The 26,801-nt window shown below is 41.3% G+C and overlaps 1 protein-coding gene across 5 annotated transcripts in view; it reads right to left on the bottom strand.

The window, feature by feature from the left end:
- Window positions 1-26,801, bottom strand: part of cntfr (ciliary neurotrophic factor receptor) — a 380,088-nt gene that overhangs the window by 106,892 nt on the left and 246,395 nt on the right. For all 5 annotated transcript variants that reach the window (XM_059649256.1, XM_059649278.1, XM_059649273.1 and 2 more), the window contains one exon: window positions 10,789-10,906. In XM_059649256.1, the coding sequence (XP_059505239.1) occupies window positions 10,789-10,906 (118 nt within the window). The remainder of the gene's footprint in view (window positions 1-10,788; window positions 10,907-26,801) is intronic.

The following is a 26,801-nucleotide window of genomic DNA, read 5'->3' as shown; positions in this document are numbered from 1 at the left end:
GTGTAGAGCCTTTGGCTGAGACCATCAAGAAGGATGTGAGCCTGAGAGGGGTGAAAATTCCAGACAGCAGAGGCCAGCAGGTTAAAGCCTCCGTGAACATGGATAACATCACCGTTTTCTGTTGGGATCTGCTGCCAGCGTGCAGACTTATGAGCGTCTGTGAGCAGTTTGAACTAGCCTTGAGAGAGGAGGGTAGGGACTGTCACATAGCTCCTGCTGGAAAGTGCCTTTGCAAACAAAATCTGGATAGAAATGCAGTAGTTTTTGTCAAGATTCATCCTGAGCAGCTCTGTGATGTAGGACTCTGTGATGTACGGTCTGTTCCCCGCGACAAACACTGAAACAAACATCAACTCCACCTGGAGGACCACAGACTCTTTGTTCTGCCCGAAACTTGTTGATCTTTCAGAACAAGGAATTGACCTTGATCAAGTGTTGCAGACTGGTATGTTCCAAGGGCAGGGACTATGAGCTGAGGGACACTCTAAAGCCTGGGGCAGCTGCCGCCCAAGACACAGTAGGGAAAGACCATCATCTAAGATTTTTCTGCCAAAGTACAGTGGGGGTCTATTTAGTTGCCGGACCCTCCCAGTGCCTCACATGCATGTAAATACAGTCTTGTATAAGCCAGAAATGACTTGAGTTTGTTTGTTCTACATGCAAAAAAATGTATAGAATTGAACTGCTCCAGTGACTTTGTATATATATCAAGATTTTTAAGAATAAAGTACATTTTTGAAATAAAAGTCAAATGAATCAAACTGATAATGGATTAATTTTCCAGCACTTTAGATTTCAACTCATTCTCCTTCATTGTTCAGTGTTTCTAAGCATGCGTAAGAAGGGTCATGACAGAAGGGAGCTTGCGTACAATTCAAATAATAAGCAAACCAATATCAGTATTTTTAAACTATGCCTTTTTTAATTCATGGCAATTGTTGAATTAAGTGAGCATCTTATCTTTCACATGCAACTGAAAACTGTATTATACCTTTGAACTTCATTACAAGTAACAGCTAAATTTCCTTTGCAAAAATCTGTTTAGATTTTCATTGTACTGTAATAGTACAAAGGTGCAAAATTTCATCCCCTATTCCCAATTCCTTCACCTCCGCTGCATCTGCTCCCAGGATGAGACATTCCACTCCCGTATATCCCAAATGTCCTCGTTCTTCAAGGACCGCAGTGTTCCCCCACCTGCAGTGGTCAAGAACGCCCTCGACTGTGTCTCGCGCATTTCCCACACTTCATCCTTCACAACCCGCCCCCGCAATAACCGCCAAAAGAGAATCCCCCTCGTCCTCACATACCACCCCACCAACCTCCAGATACAACTCATCATCCTCCGACATTTCTGCCATCTACAATCCGACCCCACCACTAAAGACATTTTTCCAGCCCCACCCTTGTCTGCCTTCCGGAGAGACCACTCTCTCCGTGACTCCCTTGTCCGCTCCACATGCCCCTCCAACCCCACTACACCCGGCACTTTCCCCTGCAACTTCAGGAAGTGCTACACCTGCCCCCACACCTCCTCACTCACCGCCATCCCAGGCCCCAAGATGACTTTCCACATCAAGCAGATGTTCACCTGCACATCCGCCAATGTGGTATACTGTATCCACTGTACCCGATGTGGCTTCCTCTACTTTGGGGAAACCAAGCGGAGGTTTGGGAACTGCTTTGCAGAACACCTACGCTTGGTTTGCAATAAACAATTGCACCTCCCAGTCGCGAACCATTTCAACTCTCTCTCCCATTCCTTAGATGACATGTCCATCCTGGGCCTCCTGCAGTGCCATAATGATGCCACCCGTAGGTTGCAGGAAAAGCAACTCATGTTCTGCTTGGGAACGCTGCAGCCTAATGGCATCACTGTGGATTTCACCAGCTTCAAAATCTCCCCTCCACCCACTACATTCCAAAACCATCCCAGCTCGTCCTCATCTGCCTAACCTGTTCTTCCTCTCACCTATCCACTCCTCCCACCTCAAGCTGCACCTCTATTTCCCACCTACTAACCTCATCCCGCCCCCTTGACCTGTCTGTCCTCCCCGGACTGACTTATCCCCTCCCTACCTCCCCACCCATACTCTCCTCCCCACCTATCTTCTCCTCTATCCATCTTCGGTCCACCTCCCCTCTCTCACTATTTATTTCAGAATCCACTCCCCATCCCCCTTTTCTGCTGAAGGGTCTAGGCCTGAAATGTCAGCTTTTGTGCTCCTGAGATGCTGCTTGGCCTGTTGTGTTCATCCAGCCCCACACTTTGTTATCACAGACATTGCCAGTTGGGCAACGTCTAGAAGCAGAGGGGTCAATGGCAATGCAAATGGAGATTTACTTGTGGCTGTCTTCCTTGCCCAAGCAATTCCTGTAATGCTATATTGCAGTTTCTGTGGAGATAATCTTGATAAACTTCATGAACAATTACAAAGAACCATACATTGAGTTGGAAATGTATCAAAGATTTTGCAAAAGGAGTGAAAACTTTTGTATTATCTCTTTGCCTCGCATATCTATTGTTTCTAATGAAAACAAGCTGCAATTAATAGACTAAATCAAGGTCAAATTATTCTTATTCTCAGCCAAAGAATGTCACAGAATATTATTTCCTGGAAACACAATGTAGAAACAACGATTTTTCACTTAACTCATTAGCAAACAATACCAATCATTAGACTATATGGTGACAGCTTGGTTAGGAGGGAAGACTTGTGTAAGGATTGGTCCTCATCCAACGAATACCGAAAGATACTAAGAATTCCACCTTAGGTGATGTGCAAATTGATGAGATTTACAGCAAAACATCTAACTGGTTGCTGTGAAAGAAGGCTGTTGTCTGAATCAATTTGTTGCTTGGCACCTGGGAGGACAATAAGATTAATGACTGTACAGAGATCATGGGAACTGCAGATGTTGGAGAATCCAAGATAACAAAGTGTGGAGCTGGATGAACACAGCAGGCCCAGCAGCATCTCAGGAGCACAAAAGCTGACGTTTCAGGCCTAGACCCTTCATGGCCCGAAATGTCAGCTTTTGTGCTCCTGAGATGCTGCTTGGCCTGCTGTGTTCATCCAGCTTCACACTTTGTTATCATGACTGTACATCTCTTTGGAAAAGTCTTGGCACAAGGGCCTGGAATAAATAATAAGTATAGTGAGAATCAGGTATGTTGTATTGGACTCTGACATCTAGAATATTACAGCAGTTGGTACATTGTAAGCTGCCCCGCCTTTGTTGTTCTGAGGCATAAAGCCAGTTGTCAATTACATAGCTTCAGTTTGAGCACTACAAGGGAGCACAGCTGTTACACAGAAGCACAAACATGTGCTTGCATTTCCAAAAGGCCCTTAATGCTGTTGAATCACAATTTGATGGAGTATATGTCCATGGTGTGTACACACCATCTATCCAGTGAGGGCTGAAAGAGCTACTGCTCAGTTGTTTAAGGACTGAAGACTATCCATTTAAATTGTAGGAGTCGATAAAGGGAACAAGTGAGGCACAATCGTGAAGTCTTGATTTTGTCAATGTGGGATTGCAGTTGAATGAGATTTCTGCTTGGAGGCAGGTTGGTAAGGCATGTGGAATCACATGGCTACTAGCCAATTAAATATCCATAGCAAAAGTGGCTGCCCTATTGTGTGGTAATGCAGGTGCGAAGTCACACGCACACTGTTACCCCACACAGTCGAAGGTCTTGATGCCAAATTTGAATGACCCGACTTTACCATTGCCGCACCTTAAATCTCCATCGATCTCCTCTCTATCATGTTTCAATTGTCTTTGGTAGAGACCGCCCTTCTCTTTATCATCCAGCTTCCTCCCTCTGTCCTCTATGACCTTTCTTGGGATCATCACGACCCAATCTTCCTCCCTCAGACAGGCCACGAACCCACCTCCCTGGACAGCTGCTACCTGAGCACAATGCAACAGCTCAACCTGCTCTTCTTTGATCCAACAAAGCCTATTGACAAAAACTGATCCTCCAAATCGAAGTAGTATCCTCCATACAAACAGTAATCCAGAAGAAAATGAATTGCCTTCAGAGGGAACCTGCTCATTCACAGAACCTGAACAGATAAGACTACAATTTGGAGCTGGAATTATTTCCACTGATCTCCAGATATCTCCACAAATTAGCGTACAAACAAGCAGCACGATCTCAGCCAGAGGTGCTTAATACTGTGGTGAGTGTTTCATTATAAGTAAATAAACTGTGATATCATTGTCTTGCTGTACTGAGGAGTACAAATATAAGGGGAAAGGCGGTGCATTTCATGTAAGGTCAGAAGAGATGGTTTTTTTCTTTACATGTATCAATAATTTGATTTGGAAGCTCTTGCACATGAAGAAAGAGTTTCTATCGGTGTCAGACAAGCATCTAGTGAGAAAATAATAACTGAACAATACTAACGCAGTACATTACTATTTTCACTTTTTCTTATCCATATCTGATGTATATCATTTAATCACTGATACAGTTTCCTTTCATTAACACCAGTCTCTTTCAGCTCTTAAAAACCTGAAGCAAAAGAAAGCTAACAGCTGCATTCTCTTTTTAATGCAATATGGATATTAGTATTGCTAAAGAATGACCTTGATACCATCATTACATTGAAATGCATTTAGAGTCTTGGCACCAGATTGGCTTCAAATGGAAATTAACATTTTATATGTATAATTCAAGCTCAGAAACCCACAGGCTAATGATCCTCTAGCAGACAGCACACTCAATGTCTCCTCAGACAATGGTTGTAGTACGTATTGGAAAACTGGGCTGCATTACTTTCCATTAGCATAGGAGCTGACAGCATCATTAAGCAGGCTCACATTTGAGAAATATTAATGAAGCAAAGCCAGTGAGTGCCAGCTAGGCAGGAAGGTGACTATCAGTGTGGCAAAGGAACCGCAAAAAATATTAACCTTTAAGGTACCACATAGTTTCTAAAATACAGATGTCAAATAATTCACATCAAACTTTACCAACAGAAACCATTTCTGAGAGTTTATGTGATCTATAACCCAAATTGTGTTTTACTGTCTATTTTTATGAGGCTCTGTTGACAGTGTGGTGTTCTTTGTAGAATATAGAAGCACTCAGTTCATTTGATAGTCAACATGTACTAAGGAGACTGCCTCACTGACTTTTATGTTGTTGATAGTGGATTAAAGGAGCAATGTGTTCACATGTCTTTGCTGTACCAGCATAGAAAAATAATACATTATTTTGCCTTTTTCTCATTAAAAGTTCTGTGAGAAATTCACATTTTTGGATCATTGGAATCTCTTATGGGGTAGAAGTGACCTGTATAAGAAGGATGGATGGCACCTGATTTGGAAGGGGACTAACATATTAGTGAAGAGATTTGCTAGAGCTGCTAAGGAGGATTTAAACTAACGTGCGTAAGTGCGGGGGATGGTGCTGCACAGTGGAGAACGAAGGAGACAGTGACAAAAGAGATCAGCCTGAGACTGGTGCAGTTGGGAAAAGGAACGTGTCAAATAATCAGGGCATGCAGGAACAGAGAACAAGGTAGGACTGAGAGATAAAACTACACTTATTTCAATGCAAGAGGCCCAGCTGTGAAGGCAGATGAACTCAGGGCATGATTGGAAACATGGCACTGGGATAGACAGCAGTTACAGAAACGTGGCTCAGGGATGGACGGGACTCGGAGTTTAGTGTTCCAGAATATAGATGCCACAGGAAGGATTGATAGGGGACAAGAGAGGTGGGGTGTGGCGTTTTTAATTAGAGATAACATTATGGCTGTACTTCGGAAGAATATTCCTGGAATATGTCCAGGGAAGTTATTTGAGTGTAACTGAAAAATAAGAAAGAGATGATTGTACTATAGACATCCACAATAGTAAGCGGGAAATTGAGAAACAAATTTGTAAGGAGATCTCAGTTATCGGAGAATAATTGTGTGGTTATGGTAAGAGGTTTTAGCTTTCCAAACGTACACTGCAATTGCTATAGTGTTAAGGGCTTGGATGGAGAGGAATTTGTTAATTGTGTGCAAGAAAATTTTCTAATTCAGTATGTGGATAGACCTATTAGAGAGGATGCAAACTTGACTGACTCTTGGGAAATAAGGCAGGGCAGGTGACTGAAGTGTCATTGGGTGTGCACTTTGGAGCCAGTGACCATAATTCTATTAGTTTTAAAATAGTGATGGAACAGGATAGACTGGATCTAAAAGTTAAAGCCCTGAATTGAGGAAAGGCCAATTTTGACAATATTAGGCAAGAACTTTCAAATGTTGGTTGGGGGGGATTGTGTTCTCAGGTAAAGGGATGGCTGGAAAATGGGAAGTCTTCAAAAATGGAGCAACAAGAGTCGAGAGACAGTACGTTCCTGTTAAAGTGAAGGGCAAGGCTGATAGGTGTAGGGAATGCTGGATGACTAGAGAATTTGAGGCTTTGGTCAAGAAAAAGAAGGTAGCATGTATCAGTAGACAGCAGAGATCTAGTGAACCCCAGAAGAGTATAGAAGCTGCAGCCGTACTTAAGGGGGAAATCAGGAGGGCAAAAAGGGGATGTGAGATAGCTTTGGCAAATAGGGTTAAAGAGAATCCAAAATAATTCCACAAATATATGAAGGATAAAAGAGTAACAAAGGAGAGAATAGGATCCCTTAAAGATCAGCAAGGTCACCTATGTGTGGAACCGCAGGAGATGGGAGAAATACTAAACGAGTATTTTACATCTGTGTTTACTGTGGAGAAAGATACGTTAGATAGTGAACATGGGGAAATAAATAGCAACACCTTCAAAAATGTCCACATTACACAGGAGGTGGTGCTGGATGTCCTAAAATGCATAAAGATGGATAAATCCCTGGGATCCTGATCAGGTGTACCATCGAACTCTGTGGGAAGCTAGGGAAGTCATTGTTAGTCCCTTGCTGAAATAGTTGTATCATTGATAGTCACAGATGAGATGCCGGAAGACTGGAGGTTGGCTAATGTGGTGCCACTATTTAACTCTCTGTGCACCTGCTGCTTCTTGCACACATATTTTATAATCTCCAAACCCAGAAAAATACATCCTAACACACACTCTTCTCCCCATCATTTTATGACTATCAAATTCTAACGTCCTGCCCTCCAATTCACAAATACACCACCCAACTTTGCAACAGCAGCACTGGCACAGACAGAGGCCATTCAGCCCATTGTGTCTGTACCATCTCTTCAAATTGCATTATGAATCCAATGGCCATTCACCTGTTTTTGAATTTAATCTTCATTGTAATAACCAATAACATTCTCATGGTTTTCTTTATTACCTGCTGTACCTGCAAACTAACTTGTTGTGATTTGTGCACAAAGATATCAAGATCCTCCAGCGGCTCAGAGCCCTGTAATCTCTCACCTTTTTAGCTAATATGCTTCTTTACAATTCTTCTTCCCAAAATGAATCATTTTACATTTTCCCACACTGTACTCCATTTGCCAGATCCTTGCCCTCTCATTTAACTTATCTATATCACTTTGTAGGCTTTCACATGACTTTCCTACGACTTCCACTCCTCCCTATCTTTGTCCATTAGAAACCTGTTTTTCCTATACCCTTGCACGCTGTTTCCATTTATTCTTTTTTAATATCAGTTACTTATACAATATGCAAGGTACTTTTTATGGGTTTTATCTCTTTATCTCTCAGGTTTCAGCTACTTGTGGTTTGACTGCACCTGACCTGACTGAAGATACATTTTAACAACTAACATAAAAGCCGTCAATCCCTTACGCAATAATCTTTTAAAATTTACAACTTTTCAATTTCCTCGCACTGTTGGGTCAACACCACCATGACGACGTGCTTCAAGTAAGGAAACCCACTGTCTCTTACAGATGTGTGACTCCAGACCCACACCAGCTCTTAAGCATTCTCAACAGGCCAATCGGTTTAATCAAAAATGCTCTCAGCAGCTTGAAATGTGAACATATGAACGAGAGTCAGGAAGCGGACACTTAATAAATCCACTCCACTTCTTGACAAGATCATGACTAACCTGACCAGTCATTTCCTGCCTACCCATAAAAGTAGTAACAGAGCTATCTAAATCTGCCTTAAAACTATTGAAGGACTTAGCCTTCACTGCCCATAAAACCATAAGATATAGGAGCCAGTCAGCTCATTGAATCTGCTCTGCTGTTCAGTCGTGGCTGATGTGTTTCTCAACCTCATTCTCCTGCCCTCTCCCCATAACCTTGAATAACCTTACTAATCAAGAACCTATCCATCTCTGTCTTAAGTACGCTCAATAACCTGGCCTCCACAGCTCTCTGCACCAATGAGTTCCACAACCTAAACACCCTGTGGTTGAAGAAATTCTTCCTCATCTCAGTTCTATAGGGTCATCCCTTCACTCTGAGGCTGTTCCCTCAAGTTCTAGTCCCTGCTACTAATGGAAACATCTTCTCTGCACCCACTCTGTCCAGGCCTCTCAGTAGTCTGTAAGTCTGAATCAGATTCCACCCCGCTTCAGCCTTCTAAGCCCCATTGTGTACAGACCCAAGGTCCTCAACAGCTCCTCATATGACAAGCTTGCATTCGTAGGATCATCCTAGTGAACCTCCTCAGGGCCCCCTCCAATAGCAGCACATCCTTTCTTAGATATGGGATCTAAAACTACTCTCAATATTCCAATTGCGGTTTGATCATAACTTTATGTGGCCTCAGCAGTACATCTCTGTTGTGGCCTGGTCCTCCCAAAATGAATGCTAACATTGTGTTGCCTTCCTAACTGCCTACAGAACTTGCACTTTGCTGAACAAAGAAACCTTGGAGTGCAGGTTCATCGATCCTTGAAAGGGCAGTCTCTGGTAGACAGTGTAGTGAAGACAATATTTGGTATGCTTGCCTTTATTCATCAGTGTATTGAGTACAAGTATTGGAAAGTCATGTTGCAGCTGTACGGGACATTGGTTATGCCATTTTTGGAGTACTGCGTGCAATCTCTGCTGTTGGAAAGATGTTGTGAAACTTGAAAGGGTTTGGTAAAGATTTACAAGGATGATGCAAGTGTTGGAGTGTTTGAACTATAGGGAGTGGCTGAATAGGCTGGGGCTACTTTCCCTGGAGTGCTCTTAGCTGAGGGGTGACCTTACAGAGGTTTACAAATTCACGAGCGGCATGGATTAGTGAACAGCCAAGGTCTTTTCCCCAGGGTGGAAGAGTCCAAAACTAGAGGTCATAGGTTTAACATGAGAGGGAAACGATATAAAAAGGGACCTAAGGGGAAACTTTTTCATGCAGATGGTGATGCATATATGGAAGTAGCTGCTGGAGAAAGTGGTGGAGGCTGGTACAATTACAACATTTAAAAGGCATCTGTATGGGTACATGAATAGGAAGGATTTAAAGAAATACAGGCCAAAATGCTGGCAAAATGGACTGGATTTATTTAAGATATCTGGTCAGCATGGACGAGTTGGACCGAATGGTCTGTTTCCATGCTGTACAGCTCTATGATTCTACGACTCTGTTACATTGCAGAATTGTGCATTTACAGGCAACTGTCCTACTGATCAAGCTCTCCAGCCATGTAATTTATTCAAATATAAGAGGAAATAACCCAATGGAAAAATTAAGTTGAGCCTGTAGCCTGAATTATGAATATTGTTGTATTCTTGAATTTGGTGTTCACCTGTTTGGGAAACTCTGGGAACATTGTAAAAATTGAAGGAGCTTTGGGACTATGCATTGTCAAAATATTGTAAAAATTGAAGGAGCTTTGGGATTATGCATTGTCAAATATTGTCTGACTTTCTTCCTCACTCACCCACTCATTCTTAGTACATTACATACAATGATTGCTAACGTCTGGTGGCATCATTTTAAGCCAGATTCTTTCCGCGAGCATTCACATATATGTACTTTCCAGATGTAATTAATGAATTGTGATACAGACCTGAAATTTTAGCTGGTTTTCTCCTTGTACAGAGGTGAATCACACTGCATGCCTTGCCACCCCAAAGGACATTAGATTAGCAGAAACCAATACTGTCCACATACTTCAGTTCCGCAATGGGCCATTTGCTTATAATCTCATCTAATAGGTCAACCATAGTCTTACATTAAATGCATTTTGATACAAAACCCTTTTAATGAACTCTGGAAAATCTTTGGGCTTTCAGAAAACCTTTGTTTTTAAGCATGTAAGTATTCTGACTTCTCATTCAAGGATCATTCATAAAAGATTCATACAGTTGTGTGGATTCTGTACAATTTATCTGATACTGTCAAAAATTGATTGTGAATTTTTCAACAGAAAGCTATGTTCAGTGTAAACTGAGTTTCTGCAATTTTTGCAGGAGACACTAAAATCATGCGCTGACAGCATGCTGAGCCTCCTAACCTATTTCACCTGAGATGAACTTAATCACTGTTGTCACTGATAGCATCTGTCTTTGAGCTTTTAAAGGAGCCTCGAAGCTGCTTTTTCCGCATGCAGAGCACTAAACTTGTTAAAAACTTATTCAACTGACCTTCTTAACTTATTGAAAAAAGTACTTTTGTGCTTCAATATAACTAGTAACGTTTGCTGCATAGAATTCTGGAAATAATTTTTGTTACTTAAAAATTGATTTCTCAGTGGTGCTGGATTACACACTGATTAAAATGTGTATTTTTAGTCTCATTTTCAGTGGTATGCATTAAACAACACCAAATTACCACTTGTAACTGTAGCAATAAAATATTTTAAAATTTAACAAGAAAATACTAAAGAAAATAAAGCAGAATAAGCAGAACGGTTAGGCCAGAACAGACCTTACAGAGATGTCAAATTCTGTTGGAATGTAGGTTGGACTTGACAGTTGCCACGTGCAGTAGAATGTCTCTGGGTAAGCATTGGATCTGCATAGTATAGTTGGTGACACTGGAGGATCTAGTTTTGAGAAGAAAAAGAGAATATTCAAAATGAATACAACTTTTAATTGACACAATTCATTAAAATATATTTCTTCAAAAGTTCAAAATATTTATCCGTTTACCAACACTCTTTCAAAATAAGGTTCGAGCTAACATAACTTAACAGGCATTCATTTTGGAAGAACCAAGGGGCGGGGGGGGGGGGGGGTAGTCTTGAAGAAGCACACAAAATTATGAAGGGAATTGATAAAATAGAAGCAGGGAGGTTGTTTCCAATAGCAGGTCAAATTAGAACTGGGGAGCACAGCCTTAAAATAAGGGGGAGCAGATTTAGGACTGAGTTGAGGAGGAACTTCTTCAGCCAAAGGGTTGTGAATCTGTGGAATTCCCTGCCCAGTGAAGCAGTTGAGGCTTCCTCACGGAATGTTTTTAAGGCATAGACAGATATTTTGAACAGTAAAGGAATTAAGGGTGCACAGTGAGCAGGTGGGTAAGTGGAGCTGAGTCCACAAAAAGATCAGTCATGATGTTATTGAATGGCACCGCGGGTTCAGTGAGTCAGATGGCCTATTCCTGCTCCTATTTCTTATGTTTTTATTGCAAAAAGCAGGATATGAAACTGAGCACAACAGTTATTTCAAAGAGACAGCAAGGAGACAGTAGACTGCATGGTTCTTTGCTGCAATTCGAGCCCCAGCTGTTCAGTGGGGTGACCAACACTGTAGAGACTGCAGTTGTTCAGAAAGACAGTTCCCCATCACTTTGCAACATCAAGTAGGGATGGGCAATAGATGCTAACCTATCAAGAGGTGCCTACCTCCTCAAATTTAAAGAAAAAAACTCTACAATTATTTCTAACCTCAAAACAGATTCAAAACAAGCCAAATTTGAAAGTGAAATAAGTTAAATTTTGTTACTTTCTGCCTCACTATGCTGAGGCACCAGCTACCATATTCCAGGATAAACTCCCAAAACGGGGGGTTAGAGGGTTCAGCTCTTTCAAATTAGAATTTACTTGTAATGTTCAAAGAAGACGTTTAGCACGCTTGCCTTCATTGCTCAGACATTTGAGTGTAGGAGTTGGGATGTCATACTGAGTTTGTAGACGATATCGGTGAGGTGTCTTCTGGAGTACTATATGTTATAGGAAGGATATTATTCAACTGGAGAGAGTTCAGAAAAGATTTACCAGGATGTTGCCAGGAATGGAGAGTTTGAGTTATTAAAATAGGCTCGGACTTTTTTCACTGGAACATAGGAGGTTGAGGGGTGACCTTATTGAGGTCTACAAAATCATGAGGGGCATACATAAGGTGAAATGACAAGGCTCTTTTCCGAGGGCTGGAGGAGTTCAAACTAGGGGGCATATTTTTAAAGTGAGAGAAGAAGCATTTAAAAAGGCCATGAGGGGCAACTTTTTTTTTAAACGGAGAGTGATTTGTGTGTGGAATGGAAGTGGTGGATGCAGGTGCAGTTTGAATATTTAGAAGACACGGGGTCTGTTTCCATGCTGTATGACTCTATGACTAAGTAGATGGGACACTGACAGCAATTTTAAAATATTTTAAAAAAAGCACAGCATACCTACTGTGGCACTTGTATCAGGCGTTGAGTCACCCAAACAACATTGTAATTTCATTTTAAATCCTTGTGAATCAGATAAAATGGCAGAGCAGGCTCAAGAGGCTGAATTGTCCACTTCTGCTCCTTGTTCTCATTTCTAATACGCCTATGGCAACTTATCACTTTATAATAAAACCCTGTCACCAAAGGTGGCAGGAAGGAATAGTATTAGTATCTGGAAGTTATTGATGAGGCACTATGTATCGGCTCCAGTTCTTAACAGTAGAACTCATGGCTAAGAGCAAAGAGTATATAGTTTAATCTCTGTTTAGAATCTGAGCTCTGCTAAGTATAGACACACCAATCAGCTGTTATAGTGTCAACCTAATGTCAATGTGAAAAGAAAAATCATTTTTCAATGTGCTTAGAGCTATGAAGGAAATGGTAATAGTTTGATAATGAGCAAAGTCAGACCATCTTCTTAAGGGACACTGGACCCTGAACATTAGCTCAGCAGTCTCTCTCCATTGATGTCACCAGACGTGCTGAATTTTTCCACTAAATTCTGATTTTGTTTCTGATTTTCAGAATCTGCACTTTTTTTAATTTTATGCTTTACAAGGGATAGTTCATCCAGCATCTCTTTTTTGACAATCAGTCATAAGTTGTGGGCATCGCTGGCTCATCTAGCATTTATCGCCTGTCTCTAGTTTCCCTTCAGAAGATAGTGGTGAGCTACATTCTTGAACCACTGCAGTTCATTTCCTAAATGAAGTTCCACAATGCTAGATTAGATTCCCTACAATGTGGAAACAGGCCTTTTGGCCCAACAAGTCCACACCACCCGTTGAAGCATCTCACCCAGACCCATCCCCCTATAACCCACACACCCCTGAACACTACAGGCAATTCAGCATGGCCGATCCACCTAACCTGCACATCTTTGGGCTGTGGGAGGAAACCCACACAGACACAGGGAGAATGTGCAAACTCCACACAGACAGTCGTCCAAGGCTGGAATCGAACCCGGGCCCCTGGTGCTGTGAGGCTGCAGTGCTAACCACTGAGTCATTGTGCCACCATTAGGGAGGATTCTGACCCAGCAACAGTGAATGAATGATCATTTATTTTTAAGTCAAGATGGTGAGTGGCAGATTTTCAGGTCGTGGTGTTCCCAAGTAATTGCTGGCTTTGTCCTTCTAGATGGAAATGGTTGGGATTTGGAAGGCACTATTTAAGGACTTTTGGTGAATTTCTACAGTGCACCTTGTAAATGGTACACACTGCTGTTACTGAGCGTTGGTAATGCAATGGCTTATTGTTTATGGATGTGGTGGCGGTCAAGTGCACTACTTTGCTCTAGATGGTATCAAGTTTCTTTAGAACTGTAGTCAACCAGGATGACATGAGGAGTATTCAATCGCACTCCTGACCTGTGCCTTGCAGATGGTGAACGGGCTCTGGAGTCATGAAGTGAGTTACTGTAGAACATAGAACATGGAACATAGAACAGTACAGCACAGAACAGGCCCTTCAGCCCACAATGTTGTGCCGACCATTGATCCTCATGTATGCACCCTCAAATTTCTGTGACCATATGCATGTCCAGCAGTCTCTTAAATGTCCCCAATGACCTTGCTTCCACAACTGCTGCTGGCAACGCATTCCATGCTCTCACAACTCTCTGTGTAAAGAACCCGCCTCTGACATCCCCTCTATACTTTCCTCCAACCAGCTTAAAACTATGACCCCTCGTGTTAGCCTTTTCTGCCCTGGCAAATAGTCTCTGGCTATCAACTCTATGTATGCCTCTCATTATCTTGTATACCTCAATTAAGTCCCCTCTCCTCCTCCTTTTCTCCAATGAAAAAAGTCCAAGCTCAGTCATCCTCTCTTCATAAGATAAGCCCTCCAGTCCAGGCAGCATCCTGGTAAACCTCCTCTGAACCCTCTCCAAAGCATCCACATCTTTCCTATAATAGGGCGACCAGAACTGGACGCAGTATTCCAAGTGCGGTCTAACCAAAGTTTTATAGAGCTGCAACAAGATCTCACGACTCTTAAACTCAATCCCCCTGCTAATGAAAGCCAAAACACCATGTTTTCTTAACAACCCTGTCCACTTGGGTGGCCATTTTAAGGGATCTATGTATCTGCACGCCAAGATCCATCTGTTCCTCCACACTGCCAAGAATCCTATCCTTAATCCTGTACTCAGCTTTCAAATTCAACCTTCCAAAATGCATCATCTCGCATTTATCCAGGTTGAACTCCATCTGCCACCTCTCAGCCCATCTCTGCATCCTGTCAATGTCCCGCTGCAGCCTACAACAGCCCTCTATACTGTCAACGACACCTCCAACCTTCGTGTCGTCTGCAAACTTGCTGACCCATCCTTCAATCCCCTCATCCAAGTCATTGATAAAAATTACAAACAGTAGAGGCCCAAGGACAGAGCCCTGTGGAACACCACTCACCACTGACTTCCAGGCAGAATATTTTCCTTCTACTACCACTCGCTGCTTTCTGTTGGCCAGCCAATTCTGTATCCAGACAGCTAAGTTCCCCTGTATCCCATTCCTCCTAACCTTCTGAATGAGCCTACCATGGGGAACCTTATTAAAATGCCTTACGGAAGTTCATATACACCACATCCACAGCTGTCTGCAGTATTCCTAGCCTCTGACCTGCTCATGTACCTATTCTGTTTAAACAGCAAGTTTCTGGTCAATGGTAACCCCCAAGAAGTTGATCATGGGGGATTCTGTTACAAATCGCACCAGTGAATGTCAAGGGGCAGTGATTAGATTATCACTTTTTGAGCATGGTCATTGTTTGGCATTTGTATGGTACGAATGTTACATGCCACATGTGGGGAAAAAAAATTTGTTGCTCAACTGAACTTTTTCCTACAGTGTTTAATGCCACCTAAATAGCCTGAAAACTACTTAGCAGTCTTTCATTCAAAAGAAGATCTTTTACATTAATTTATCACCTCGGCAGGGAGGAAGAAATTCTGCAGTTTTGAGATTTTAGCGGTCAAAAATCACATGAAAGCTACTGTTTTCAAATAAAGCTTTTAGACTAAAACATGGTGTCATGTGATTGCTGACCTTGTCCAAACCCAGTCCAACACTGGCACCTCCACAGCAGAGATTTTAGAGGAAGACTGAGTCACAGCTTGAAACAATGTGTCAATCTGGATTGCAACACAGGATCTTAAAAGAAAATTAGTCATTACAGTGTTTACTTCTCTTTCCTCTCCTCCAAAGCTCTGGAGAAATGAGGGGAAAGTTCAAAGTCATGCTGATTATTTTAGATACGTATTGTCACCTTCGTAGTGTTCAGGCATGTGGCCCCTGCATGCATTGTGCAATCATATTAACATGAAACAATTTTATTGAATAATTGATGGTTTATTTTAACACACCAATGTTCTTTGTTAAAAACACCTTTATTCATGCAAAACAAGTACCAAAGTTGTGAACACGTGAATAGAGTAGGCAGTTATAGCATGGATTTCACATGACAGCCTGCAATTAAGCAAAAAAAACTTGAAGATTATTTCCCCAAGACTTAACAGTGCATATCCAAGATCAATTATATGAATGACCTGACATACCATTGCATACAGAACACGATCATTAAACTCACTGCCCCTCAGGGAGTTAAATCCTTCATAGGGCCTAATCCTTTGAATCCGCCAATGATAATGAATGCGTGAATAAGGTACCATATTCTGCAATTGGAAGTATTCTCAGCAACTATGCAGTTCCCTGCAAACCTAATCTCACTTAGAGCTCAGCAGTACATTTATCATTAACTAACATCATTGTACCAAGCAATATTTTGAACAAGCTTTTCAACAATCCAAGTAGTGATACATAGCCCTCACTGTGCTGCACACTAGTTCTGCAAATATATTCTAAATTCCCAGCACTTACATTTAATTTGCTGTCAACTACGGTGAGAAGTTTGAAGCAAAGCTTATTTTTCTGCAAACACTTTGGTTTATAATCATTGCAATGCTAAAAATTGCTCAGAAGTGAATACATGAGAAGAACCACTCTTCTGTTAAATTTGCTGGAAGGAGGTTGGTGACAGGAGATAATGGGACTGGATCAGTAATCCAGCACATCAGGCTAATGCTCTGGGGACATGGGTTCAAATTCTACTGTGGCAGATGAAGAATTTTAAATTCAGCAAAATCCTGACTTAAAAGCTGGCCTAATGGTGACTGTCTAAGCACAGTCAATTGTAACATAAAGCCATCTGGTTCACAAATACCTCTGAGGGAAGGAACCTGCTGTCATTATTTGGGGTCTGGCATACATGTGACTCCACTGACCCTTAACTGCCTGCTGAAATGGTGTGGCAAGCCACTGAAATCAAAGGCAATCAGGGATAGGCAAGAAATCCTGGTCTTGCCATCAATGATCATATCCAATGCGAGAAATGTTTTAGAAAGTGTACAAAATAATGAGTGGCCCAGAGAGAGTAGAAGTGAAGATCTGTATCCCCTGGCAGAGGTGAATTACCAGAGTGCACATATTAAGAGGCTTGGTAGTAGAATTGGTAGAAGGTACTTTAGGGGAATGGGGAGGGGGGAGGAGGAAGGTTATCCAGAGGATTGTGGATCTCTGGAATCTGCTGCCTTGTTTGGTAGTTGAGACAGAAACCCCTAATGCATGCAGAAAGAGCCTGGATGTGTACCTAAAAATTGCTGTAACGCATAAGCCGGTGCTGGAAAGTAGCATCTGAATGGGTGGCAGCTTTGTTCAGTCAGCAGACACACTGGCCTCTTCCTGCACTGTAACTTTTCTATTGTTCTAAAATCTTTTTAACTCATCTTTAGAGCTTCCCACGTTTACAATGTTGTTCTTTAATTTGACAGCTTGTCTGTTGGCAGGAGTGACAATCTGGCAAACACATTGTTTAAGGGTAGTTACATCATCCGATTGCGATAGCTCATCTCAATGAACACAGATACAACTCATTCAGTTTAGAACTGTGAAGGACACTGAACTATGTTATCTCTTGTTTAAAACATTCCTGCCTTCAATTCATGCTTCACACAGCTGATGTAAAATCCAAGTGTTGCTGAAGTTCAGCCACCTCCATAAGAATTGACAAACTTACCTGGGGCAGTTCATAACGCAATCTGTCACCTCCTTAATAAGACTGGATAGTTTACACGCACATATGAATTAGGAGCAGGATTAGGCCATTCAGCCCCTCTGGCCTGCTCAGTAAAATCATGGCTAACCTGATTCTAGCCTCAACTCCATATGCCTGCCTTCCATCAGTAACCTATGACTCCCAAGCTAGTTAAGAATTCTATGGGCTACTTCCTCCCCTACCCTCATGAAAACTGTCCCACTCCCATTTTCCCATCTGGTCTTGATGGGGCCTTAAAAATCTCTGGCCCAAGTTGTTCTCAAAATATTTCTCCTAATACAGTCTCATTGTACAACCATTCGATTGTGCCATCCTTATTTACTGCTCCACCATTGACTGCCTTGCCTTTAACCATCTACATTCTGCGCTGGAATCCTTCTCTAAATTTCTGCACCTCTTTCCGCTTTTTGAGATTAAATCGAAAATGAATTGCTTTGCCCAAGCTTTTGGACAGGAAGATATTTCCTTCCTTAGCTCAGTGTTAAACTTTACCACTTTATATTCCTGTGCAGTGCCTTGGGATGCTTGGCTGCCTAATAGGGGTTTGTATGTGTATGTCCATGTTCATCCTGGTCTCAGTGAGTGATTGCTGGGGTTTTGCTGTAGGCTTTGGGACTCCAAAATCAGGAACAATAGGCAGTCCGGAGACAGCACTTGTTGATGAGGCAATCTGTCAAGCTATTTTTCTGGGAGCAAGGAGCAACCTTTGTGATCACACATTCAGGAGGGTTCCTATTGCTGCCAGCTCGACTGGAGGGCTTGCAGCTTCAAACACAAAGTGGATACCACAGGAAGGGTCAGCACTGTTGAGTGGGGTGGGGCTGTGGTTAGTGGGGTGGGTATATGATGCCAATTGCCTTAGCTGCTGAATGGAAGCATCAAAGGAGCAGGAAAGATTGTATCGTGACCACATAACAAAGCCACAAAATCTTTAATCAGAAATAAGATAACAGTTTATTACTTTTATTATTATTTACTTTATTACATAGTACACTCAAGAAGCTTGTCACCTTCCAGGACCAAAGAGCCTGTTTGATTGGCATTATACCCACAAACATCCAGGTCAGACAGAGGTTGTGATGCTGCCTCAACACAGAGGTCAGCTAAATCACCTGTTTCAGACTGGGAGTGGAGGGAGCTGATGTGGTCATTTGAAGTGAAATCTCTTTGGCAACAGTGTTTGGGTCACAGGTGTGACATTTTTATCTTAAGACATGGACTTTCCAGTTGGATGGCACCAGCCACATAGATACCATTTTCATTGAGCTGTTGCTTTCCATGTGTGCGATTGTCTGATATCGCTTCCCCTCCAAAACCCCACCTCACACCTTCCATTTTCCTCCCCTTCAACAGGTTCTACTACAGTGGAGTGCACCACAATTAGATGCATTTCCATACTCCTCCAGTATCAATACTTTCACACATAGCAAGATTCCCCACTGGTGGTATGGCAATCCTGGGGCCATAAATTCTCAATTACATCCCTGCCCAAGATCACCTCATACAGTATGGGTCAAGAAGTCAAAATCTGGGCCTTCTGTTCTGATTAGCTCAAAATCATTAGCTCAGTACATGTCAATTTCTTTGCCCACTGTGTAGAAACATCAGAAGTGCAGAAAAGATTGTATCATATCTATACAACAAGGCAAAGTTTAGTCCAAACCAAGATAAAGGTTCATTACTTTTATCACTGTTACTATTTACTTCATTAAGTATTAAACACAAGAAACTTGACATCATCCAGGAAAGTGCAGCCCACTTGATTGGCACTACATCCACAAGCATTCACTCCCTCTACTACCAATGCTGAATAGTAGGAATGCGTACTATCTACAAGATGCAGTGCAGAAATACACCAAAGCTTCTCAGCATCTTCCAAACCCTTGACCACTTCCATCTAGCAGGACAACAGCAGCAGATACACGGGAACACGGCCCCCTCAAGTTCCACTCATCACTGTTTCTTTAGTGTCGCTGTGTCAAAATGCTGGAATTCCCTCCCTAGTGGCATTATGTGTCAACTCAGAGCAGGTGGACTGCAGCGGTTCAAGAAGGCAACTAACCATCACCTTCTCAAGGGCAACTGTGGATCAGCAAGAAATGCTGACCAGTCAATAACATCCGCCACATCCCACAAACGAATTTAAAAAATTTAAAAAGTTCATTCCACAACAACTGCTGTAAGTTACTTTAGTTATTAGTTTTATTTTTTTACTTACTACATGGAAGGATTGATTGCAGATTTAAAACTTTTAAAAAACCGACGAAGATGAAATTTATTTCTGGACATGTTCTTCTGTGACTCCCAGTGACACAAGGAAAGCCCAGCACTAACACATTGTGTATAGTTATGTTCATACTAGCTTAGTCTTTCTAGGTTCTCTGGAGGTCTCTGCACAAAATGGTGGCCTTAAGTCAATCTTTGTGCAATTCAACACCAACATGACCGCTATCATTGTATCACAGAATCCCTACAGGGTGGAAGGATGCCATTAGGCCCATCATGTCCACATGGACCCTCAGATAAGCATCCCACCCAGACCCACCCATTCTGCCCCGAACCTGTCCCTGTAACCTTGCATTTCACATATCTAATCTACCTAAGCTGAATATCCTCAGACTGTGGGAGGAAACTGGAGCACCCAGAGGAAACCCACACAGACAGAGGGAGAATGTGCAAACTCCACGCAAATAGTCACCCAATGGTGGAATCAAACTCAGGTCCCTGGCGCTGTGAAGCAGCAGTGCTAACCACTGACTGCAATTTGTAAAAACATGTTTCTGTTTTGGATATTAGTTCACTGAACATGTCCCATCATTGTCTTTTACATTATTTATTTGAGCGTCTTAACCAGTAAGTTGAATGCTACTCATTCTATCAGCTTCATTGAGATAGGCAAGAGTTATCAACATCTTGAAGGAAGCTATTTTCAATGAGTTTATGCTTAACCTTCTAGAAATACACAATAACTTTCACATGGATGCTTCTATGAGCTCGACAGATTGCAGTTGTAAAGTTTAGGTGACTTTTGGCATTCATTTTTTGAAGTTCCTTGCATGCAAGGACAAAATCTATGGTGTCATAACTACTCAGCTCATGACAATTACTTCACACTCCTCTTTCTCCCCAAACCTTTATAATTCACTCAGACCTTGTTGTGCCATGATTTGAAGTTAGTATGCAATATACCTTGAACAGAGTAAAAACCGAAAGAACTGCAGATGCTGAAAATCAGGAACAAAGACAAAGTTGCTGGAAGAGCTCAGCAGCTCTGGTAGCATCTGTGAAGAGAAAATCAGAGTTAATGTTTCAGGTCCAGTGACCCTTCCTCAGAACCTTTAACAGACATGCTCATGATATCATTATTGGATCATGGCTTGTCATCTATTGGTTTAAAGGTCTGTTTCAATTTTACTGTGGTCACTTGTGGCACATTACACTGAGGGAAGTGTGCTTCAGTTTGTGACTGTCTTGCTCATTATTAGCCCTGACACAGAAGCACTTATGTTTGTGATATGTGTAGATACCAGTAGCTGTTATATATACCCATTGAAATTTTCAGTACCGCATTATTCCTGCCTAGTCTTATGATACTGGAGTTACATAAGTATCAGTTTGTCATGTAAAAATATCCTGAAGGCAAAAATCCATTATTGTACCCTCTGTAGATTCTGATGGGGGCAAATCAGATGAGATTGTATCTATTTACCCAACATGTTTTCCTGTTAATTTTCAAGACTCAGCACAACTTCTTGGTGTTTGCAACTGGACCAATTTTCTATTGTAACTGAAGGAAAATAAAAAATGCAGCCTTCCAATTGTGAAAAATAAATCAAAATGGGAAGAGGGTCAACCAATCAACTCACTCTAATCAAAACAAATTGACAGTTTAATTTTCAAGATGCTATTCATTGCCTCATTGGAATGCAAACTAAGTGACACCAAAACAATTCAATTAGAAGTAATAATTAATAAAAAGAGAGTCCATATTACAAAATAGTGACAAGAAGCCAAAAGTGACATATTTAGGGCTTGAGAACCATTCATAAGTGTCATGGAGAGCAAAAACCAACTTTCATACATATACAGGTAACTAAAAAGGCCAACAATGATATACGGAACCACATGACTGGTTTTATTGACCACCTTTCAGAAAATTCACTGGACCCAAAACTTAGTGATCACCTTTCAGAAGGGTCACTGGATCAGAAACATTAACTCTGATTTTTCTCCACAGATGCACGGTGGCTCAGTGGTTAGCACTGCAGCCTCACAGCGCCAGGGACCCGGGTTCGATTCCAGCCTCGGGCGACTGTCTGTGTGGAGTTTGCACATTCTCCCCGTGCCTGCGTGGGTTTCCTCCGGGTGCTCCGGTTTCCTCCCACAGTCCAAAGATGTGCAGGCTAGGTGGATTGGTCATGCTAAAATTGCCCGTAGTGTTCAGGGGTGTGTGGGTTATAGGGGGAATGGGTCTGGGTGGGATGCTCCAAAGGGCGGTGTGGACTTGTTGGGCCGAAGGGCCTGTTTCCACACTGTAGGGAATCTGTAGGGAATCTAATCTAATCATATTAGACCTGCTGAGTTTTCCAGCAATTTCTGTTTTTGCTTCTGATTTCCAGCATCGGCATTTCTTTCACCATTTTTCCTCATATACTCATTGATGCATCTGGAATGCTAACTGTTATGTTCGAGATTTTTAAAAACAATATGTTCAGAATTGATACGATGCAGTTCCAGAACAAAAGGGTCAAGAGCTCCGCTAAATAGGGACTGAACCAGCATACTTGCTGTTATTAGCATCACATTCTAACGCTCTGCCCTTACAAAATGCTACTGAAATGATCATCTGAAACAAATAAAAAGTTCCTAAACAACAGAAGTTACAATATTCCATCAGAATATAAATGACTTTCCAATTAATCAACTGTACATCCAATTGCAGATGTTATATGGAATGCACATCTTCATCTTGATTGCAAGAACCCTCACCAGGAAACTTGGTCATATGGCTCCCACGATACTGAATCTAACTGCAATTTTAAAATCCATTCAACCATAATTTTGAAATAGCAATCAGTTTCAAGGGTCAGCACTACTGCACACAACCTTTTACTCATGATATCAACATCCCAAACTTGGGGCTACAAAGGAAATGCTTATAAAAAGCAGCCAAAAACTGGATTTGTGCTCTTTTCAAGTAATCAACTTACTTCCAACAAAACAGTGAAGCATAAGTTCCATTTCAGCAAAACCACTTCAGAAAACATTCAAAAGAGATTTTTAAAACAGAACAAATTGATTTCATTCCAAAAAAGGGTCACTGGACTCAAAACGTTAACTTTGCTTTCTCTTCACAGATGCTGGCAAACCTGCTGAGTTTCTCGAGTAATTTCTGGTTTTATTTCAAACTGCCTACAACTCTTCAACTGCTGCCTGGCCATTAAACCAATTCCACAAAAGGATTCCAGACTGCTAACTTCAGTTTTGGACTCATGAACTTTATCTTAAAAGCAAGGAAATTGTTAAGATGATATATCTCAATTATTTTGTATTTAGGTTTTACTAATTGAATAATTTCTTTATCCATTCAGTCTCCCTGTTTATGATTGTAAGCAAAACTGAGTTGCAAAGTGTTCTTCATATCTAAGACTGTCTGAAATAAATCCAACTTCTGAAGTAACTTTACCACAGTGCTGCTGTGGTACTTAGAAAATCAGAGTCCACAAAGAGAGAGTGAAAGAAACACACCTCAACTGTGTTACAAAAAAAGGAAAACTAAATTGCTTAGCGATAAGTGGTGAGAATATGGTGAGAGGCTTATTTAAGTCTCACAGTTTTCCTTAACGCCAGGTTGAAAAAATAAGCTGTTTTCATGTATTTTTTTTATTATGGCTACAACTGGATGAATGGCTTCAATTGTTAAGTTTAATTTTCTTATCTTTGTCATCAGTCTGGTTGTTAAGGACACTGAATACTAGAAATTAAACTATCAACATCTGGCATTTTGTCCCTACAAGGAGAGTAAATACTTAAAGTTATAACAATGTAGTCCAAATGTGAAGACCTCTGTTTTGTCCAACATCGCAGAAAGACTTGGAGATTTACCTTAACAGCTGGGAATGCTTGTCAACTGAAGATTGAATTCATAAAACTTGCATCATTTAGAGGAAGGATTTCAAACACATGGCTCTCTTACAGTAGGAATTGACCAACAAAGACTATAATCTGTTGAAATACATCAGAATGCACAAACTACAGAATTATGGAATATTTTCTGCTACTTTCAAGCAATGTAGGAAATGGAGCCCTATTTTTGATCAGGCCCCATCATGAAGAAATAAAGTATTTTGAAAAAAAAATGTGGAGAATGTATTTCTAAAAATAGAAAAAGTGAAAAATGAAAAATGGTCAAACTTATCAATGACTTATTTAGGAAAAAATAGACCACTGACCGCTCTCTCAAACTGAAAGCTTAAATATCCAGTTATTAATAGCTCAGACAACAATCTTTTCTGACGAAAAATAACCAAACTCCAAGTCTCACTTGGGTGACCAGACAATGGACTCTCTTGATTTCCTCGCTTTGAGAGTTATTTAAGAAAAGAAAGCAATATTGATAGAAATGATCCTGGAACACACATTCTCACTTTGTTGCTGCTAAGGTTTAGTCATTGTCATGAGTGATAGATATTTTTAACTGAATATGGGAAATCTCCAGTCAGATGCATTGTTACTCCAAGAGGCTGACTCTAAAAAGCGTTACATGTCGGGCAGAAAAGTGCCTCAAGACCCTGGAGTGTGAACAATGTAAGTTTGTGTAAACGTTGATGAAAAATCTCTCAGACTGGCATGAATGTCTTCAAAGCATAGCACAAAAAGACGTCTTTGTTATGATCTGGGACACAACATTCAATAGCAACCTCAAGAACAAATGTAAATCATGTCCCAGATGGGGCACACTTTTATTAAAGTTCTCAACATGGGCATCAGACAGTTTTAGAAACTTGGTACTGAATTTTCCCATTTTGAGTTACTGTTTTTCAAGTGATTTCATGACAGTTTGAAGAAACTTTTCTTATACCTTCCACTAGTTACACTCCCAAGCTCAGATCCCTTTTTGTGGAATCACATGCCAGAAGAAAATGAAGTACTTACCACTTCTGAGATCTTCTGGCATCATTTTCAATCTCAGCTGCATACCACTTCGGACAACACAAGCCAGGAACAGTACTACACCCTATAATGCTGCATTGTAATCGCAAAGGTCAGGGCTCAGAAAGACAAGTTAATTTTCCACCTTGACAACTGGGATCTGAAGCTGCCAGTGGACAATGTGGTGAAGAGCTTTATCCTGGAGACTCTAAAGAAGGCAGTGGCACCAGACCAGCTGCATGATAGAGATAGCAGTTGGGCTGTGCTCGGTCCGGGTTAAAATTGAATGTATACCAGTTCAGAAAGAAGGTCAATGATCTTCTCTACTCTGCCACAGTGAGTGCCACCATCTTTTTTCTGATACTTCACCTTCACAGGCGTCACTCACTCGAACTCTGCCACTGTGCCAAGACTCTCAGACCACAACTCTCACTATTGCATGTACTATATCCACTTAAAAGCTCTTACTTATCCCATCTTCCAAAACTAAAAACTCTTTTTCCCCTTTGCACCTCCTACTCACTCACTAGAGACAGTTCACAATGTCTCTTGCTCATGCATCACCATTAACTGCTCTTCATCATTAACTGTCTCATTGTAGGAATATATTGGCCCAAAGTCTGGGCTGATGCAGTCATAGCTCCCTGACTGACATTCAGACATTCTCCAGACCCAGTTGCACTTAATCTGCAGAACTAACCGCAGCCCAATCATGCCTGAAAAGATACCGATCCTGAGGAACTCTGGTTGGATTAAGTGCCAAACTGACTGTGCCCACCCCTTAAACTGGAATTAGGCACATTAGCATTACACCCCGACTGAGGATAGTCTCACTGGCCCCACTAAGGACTGCTCCCCTTTGCCTTTCAGATGGTCATCTGCCTGAAGCACATGCAGTGGTTGCCACATCAGCCACTGGAAGTGTACCAAGAGTAGGTGATAAAGGTAAGTTGCCAATTCTGACTTATGTGGACAAAGGGTCGAGAAGGCAGCACACATGGAGAACTCAGGGATGTTGTGGTGAAGACAGGGCTGAATGAAAATTAGGCCAGCAGCCACCAGATACGCATTCTGACTTTCCTGCTGGGAGTAAGCATCATTAATTTTCTCAGGACAGAGTGGAAAATTGGAAGCTGCATATAAGTGAGGTGAATCGAATTATTAATAGGATGCAAATGTATTGAAATAAGGTCATCTCCCTTGAAACTATGATTGTGGAGCCAGATTTTAAAGCTTAAGGAGAAAATTGGGTAATTTTGTTTTGATGACGAGGCTCTGATTTTGCATTTATGCTATATTTTCCCAATATCCCCCCATTGCCAATGCTAATTATAAGATAGAAAATTATACCCTTAAAATCTTTTAATGAAAGCATAAACAGAATCAATAACATTTGTTTTCCTATTTCTCAGTGCTGCAAGCAAATTTTAAAACTTCTATGATAGTTTTTGGTTCTTGTTGTGTGCATCTATCATGAAGTATTGCTTTGAAAACATAATGCCACGAGAAAAATCATTCTACAGTAATTTCTTTGATGTTCCATTGTATGTTAGTGATGACAAGAGGCACAACAAAGTCCAATAGGTTACTTGTGAGTTGTCTTTCAAACACAATACATACAACCCAGGGTGCTGGGGCAGTCCATTAACATGGATAGAGAATTGGCTAACTAATAGAAGAGAGAGTTGGGAAAAAAGATACAGATGATATAGATACAGAAAAAGTTAATACATGACAATAACTTGTAACTATCAGAATGCCACAGAATTCCGTGCCGGGCCCACTTTACTTACAATTAAATATTCAGAACTTGAATGAGCTTGGATGATTGTATTTATGTGAGTAGTCCTAGCTACTTAAAAATTGTGTAACTCTTCTACAATCCTTTTATCCATGATACTGCATAATGGAATGTACCCCTGCCGAGGTATGTGGATGACATTAAAATAGAAGGGAAGGTAAATGAACATAGAACATTACAGCACTGTACAGGCCCTTCGGCCCTCGATGTTGTGCCG

The sequence above is a fragment of the Stegostoma tigrinum genome, chromosome 1 (assembly GCF_030684315.1).
Source record: "Stegostoma tigrinum isolate sSteTig4 chromosome 1, sSteTig4.hap1, whole genome shotgun sequence".
Lineage (NCBI taxonomy): Eukaryota > Metazoa > Chordata > Chondrichthyes > Orectolobiformes > Stegostomatidae > Stegostoma > Stegostoma tigrinum.
The sequence above is the reverse complement of the archived record's forward strand: the minus strand, read 5'-3'. Positions and strand labels throughout refer to the sequence as shown.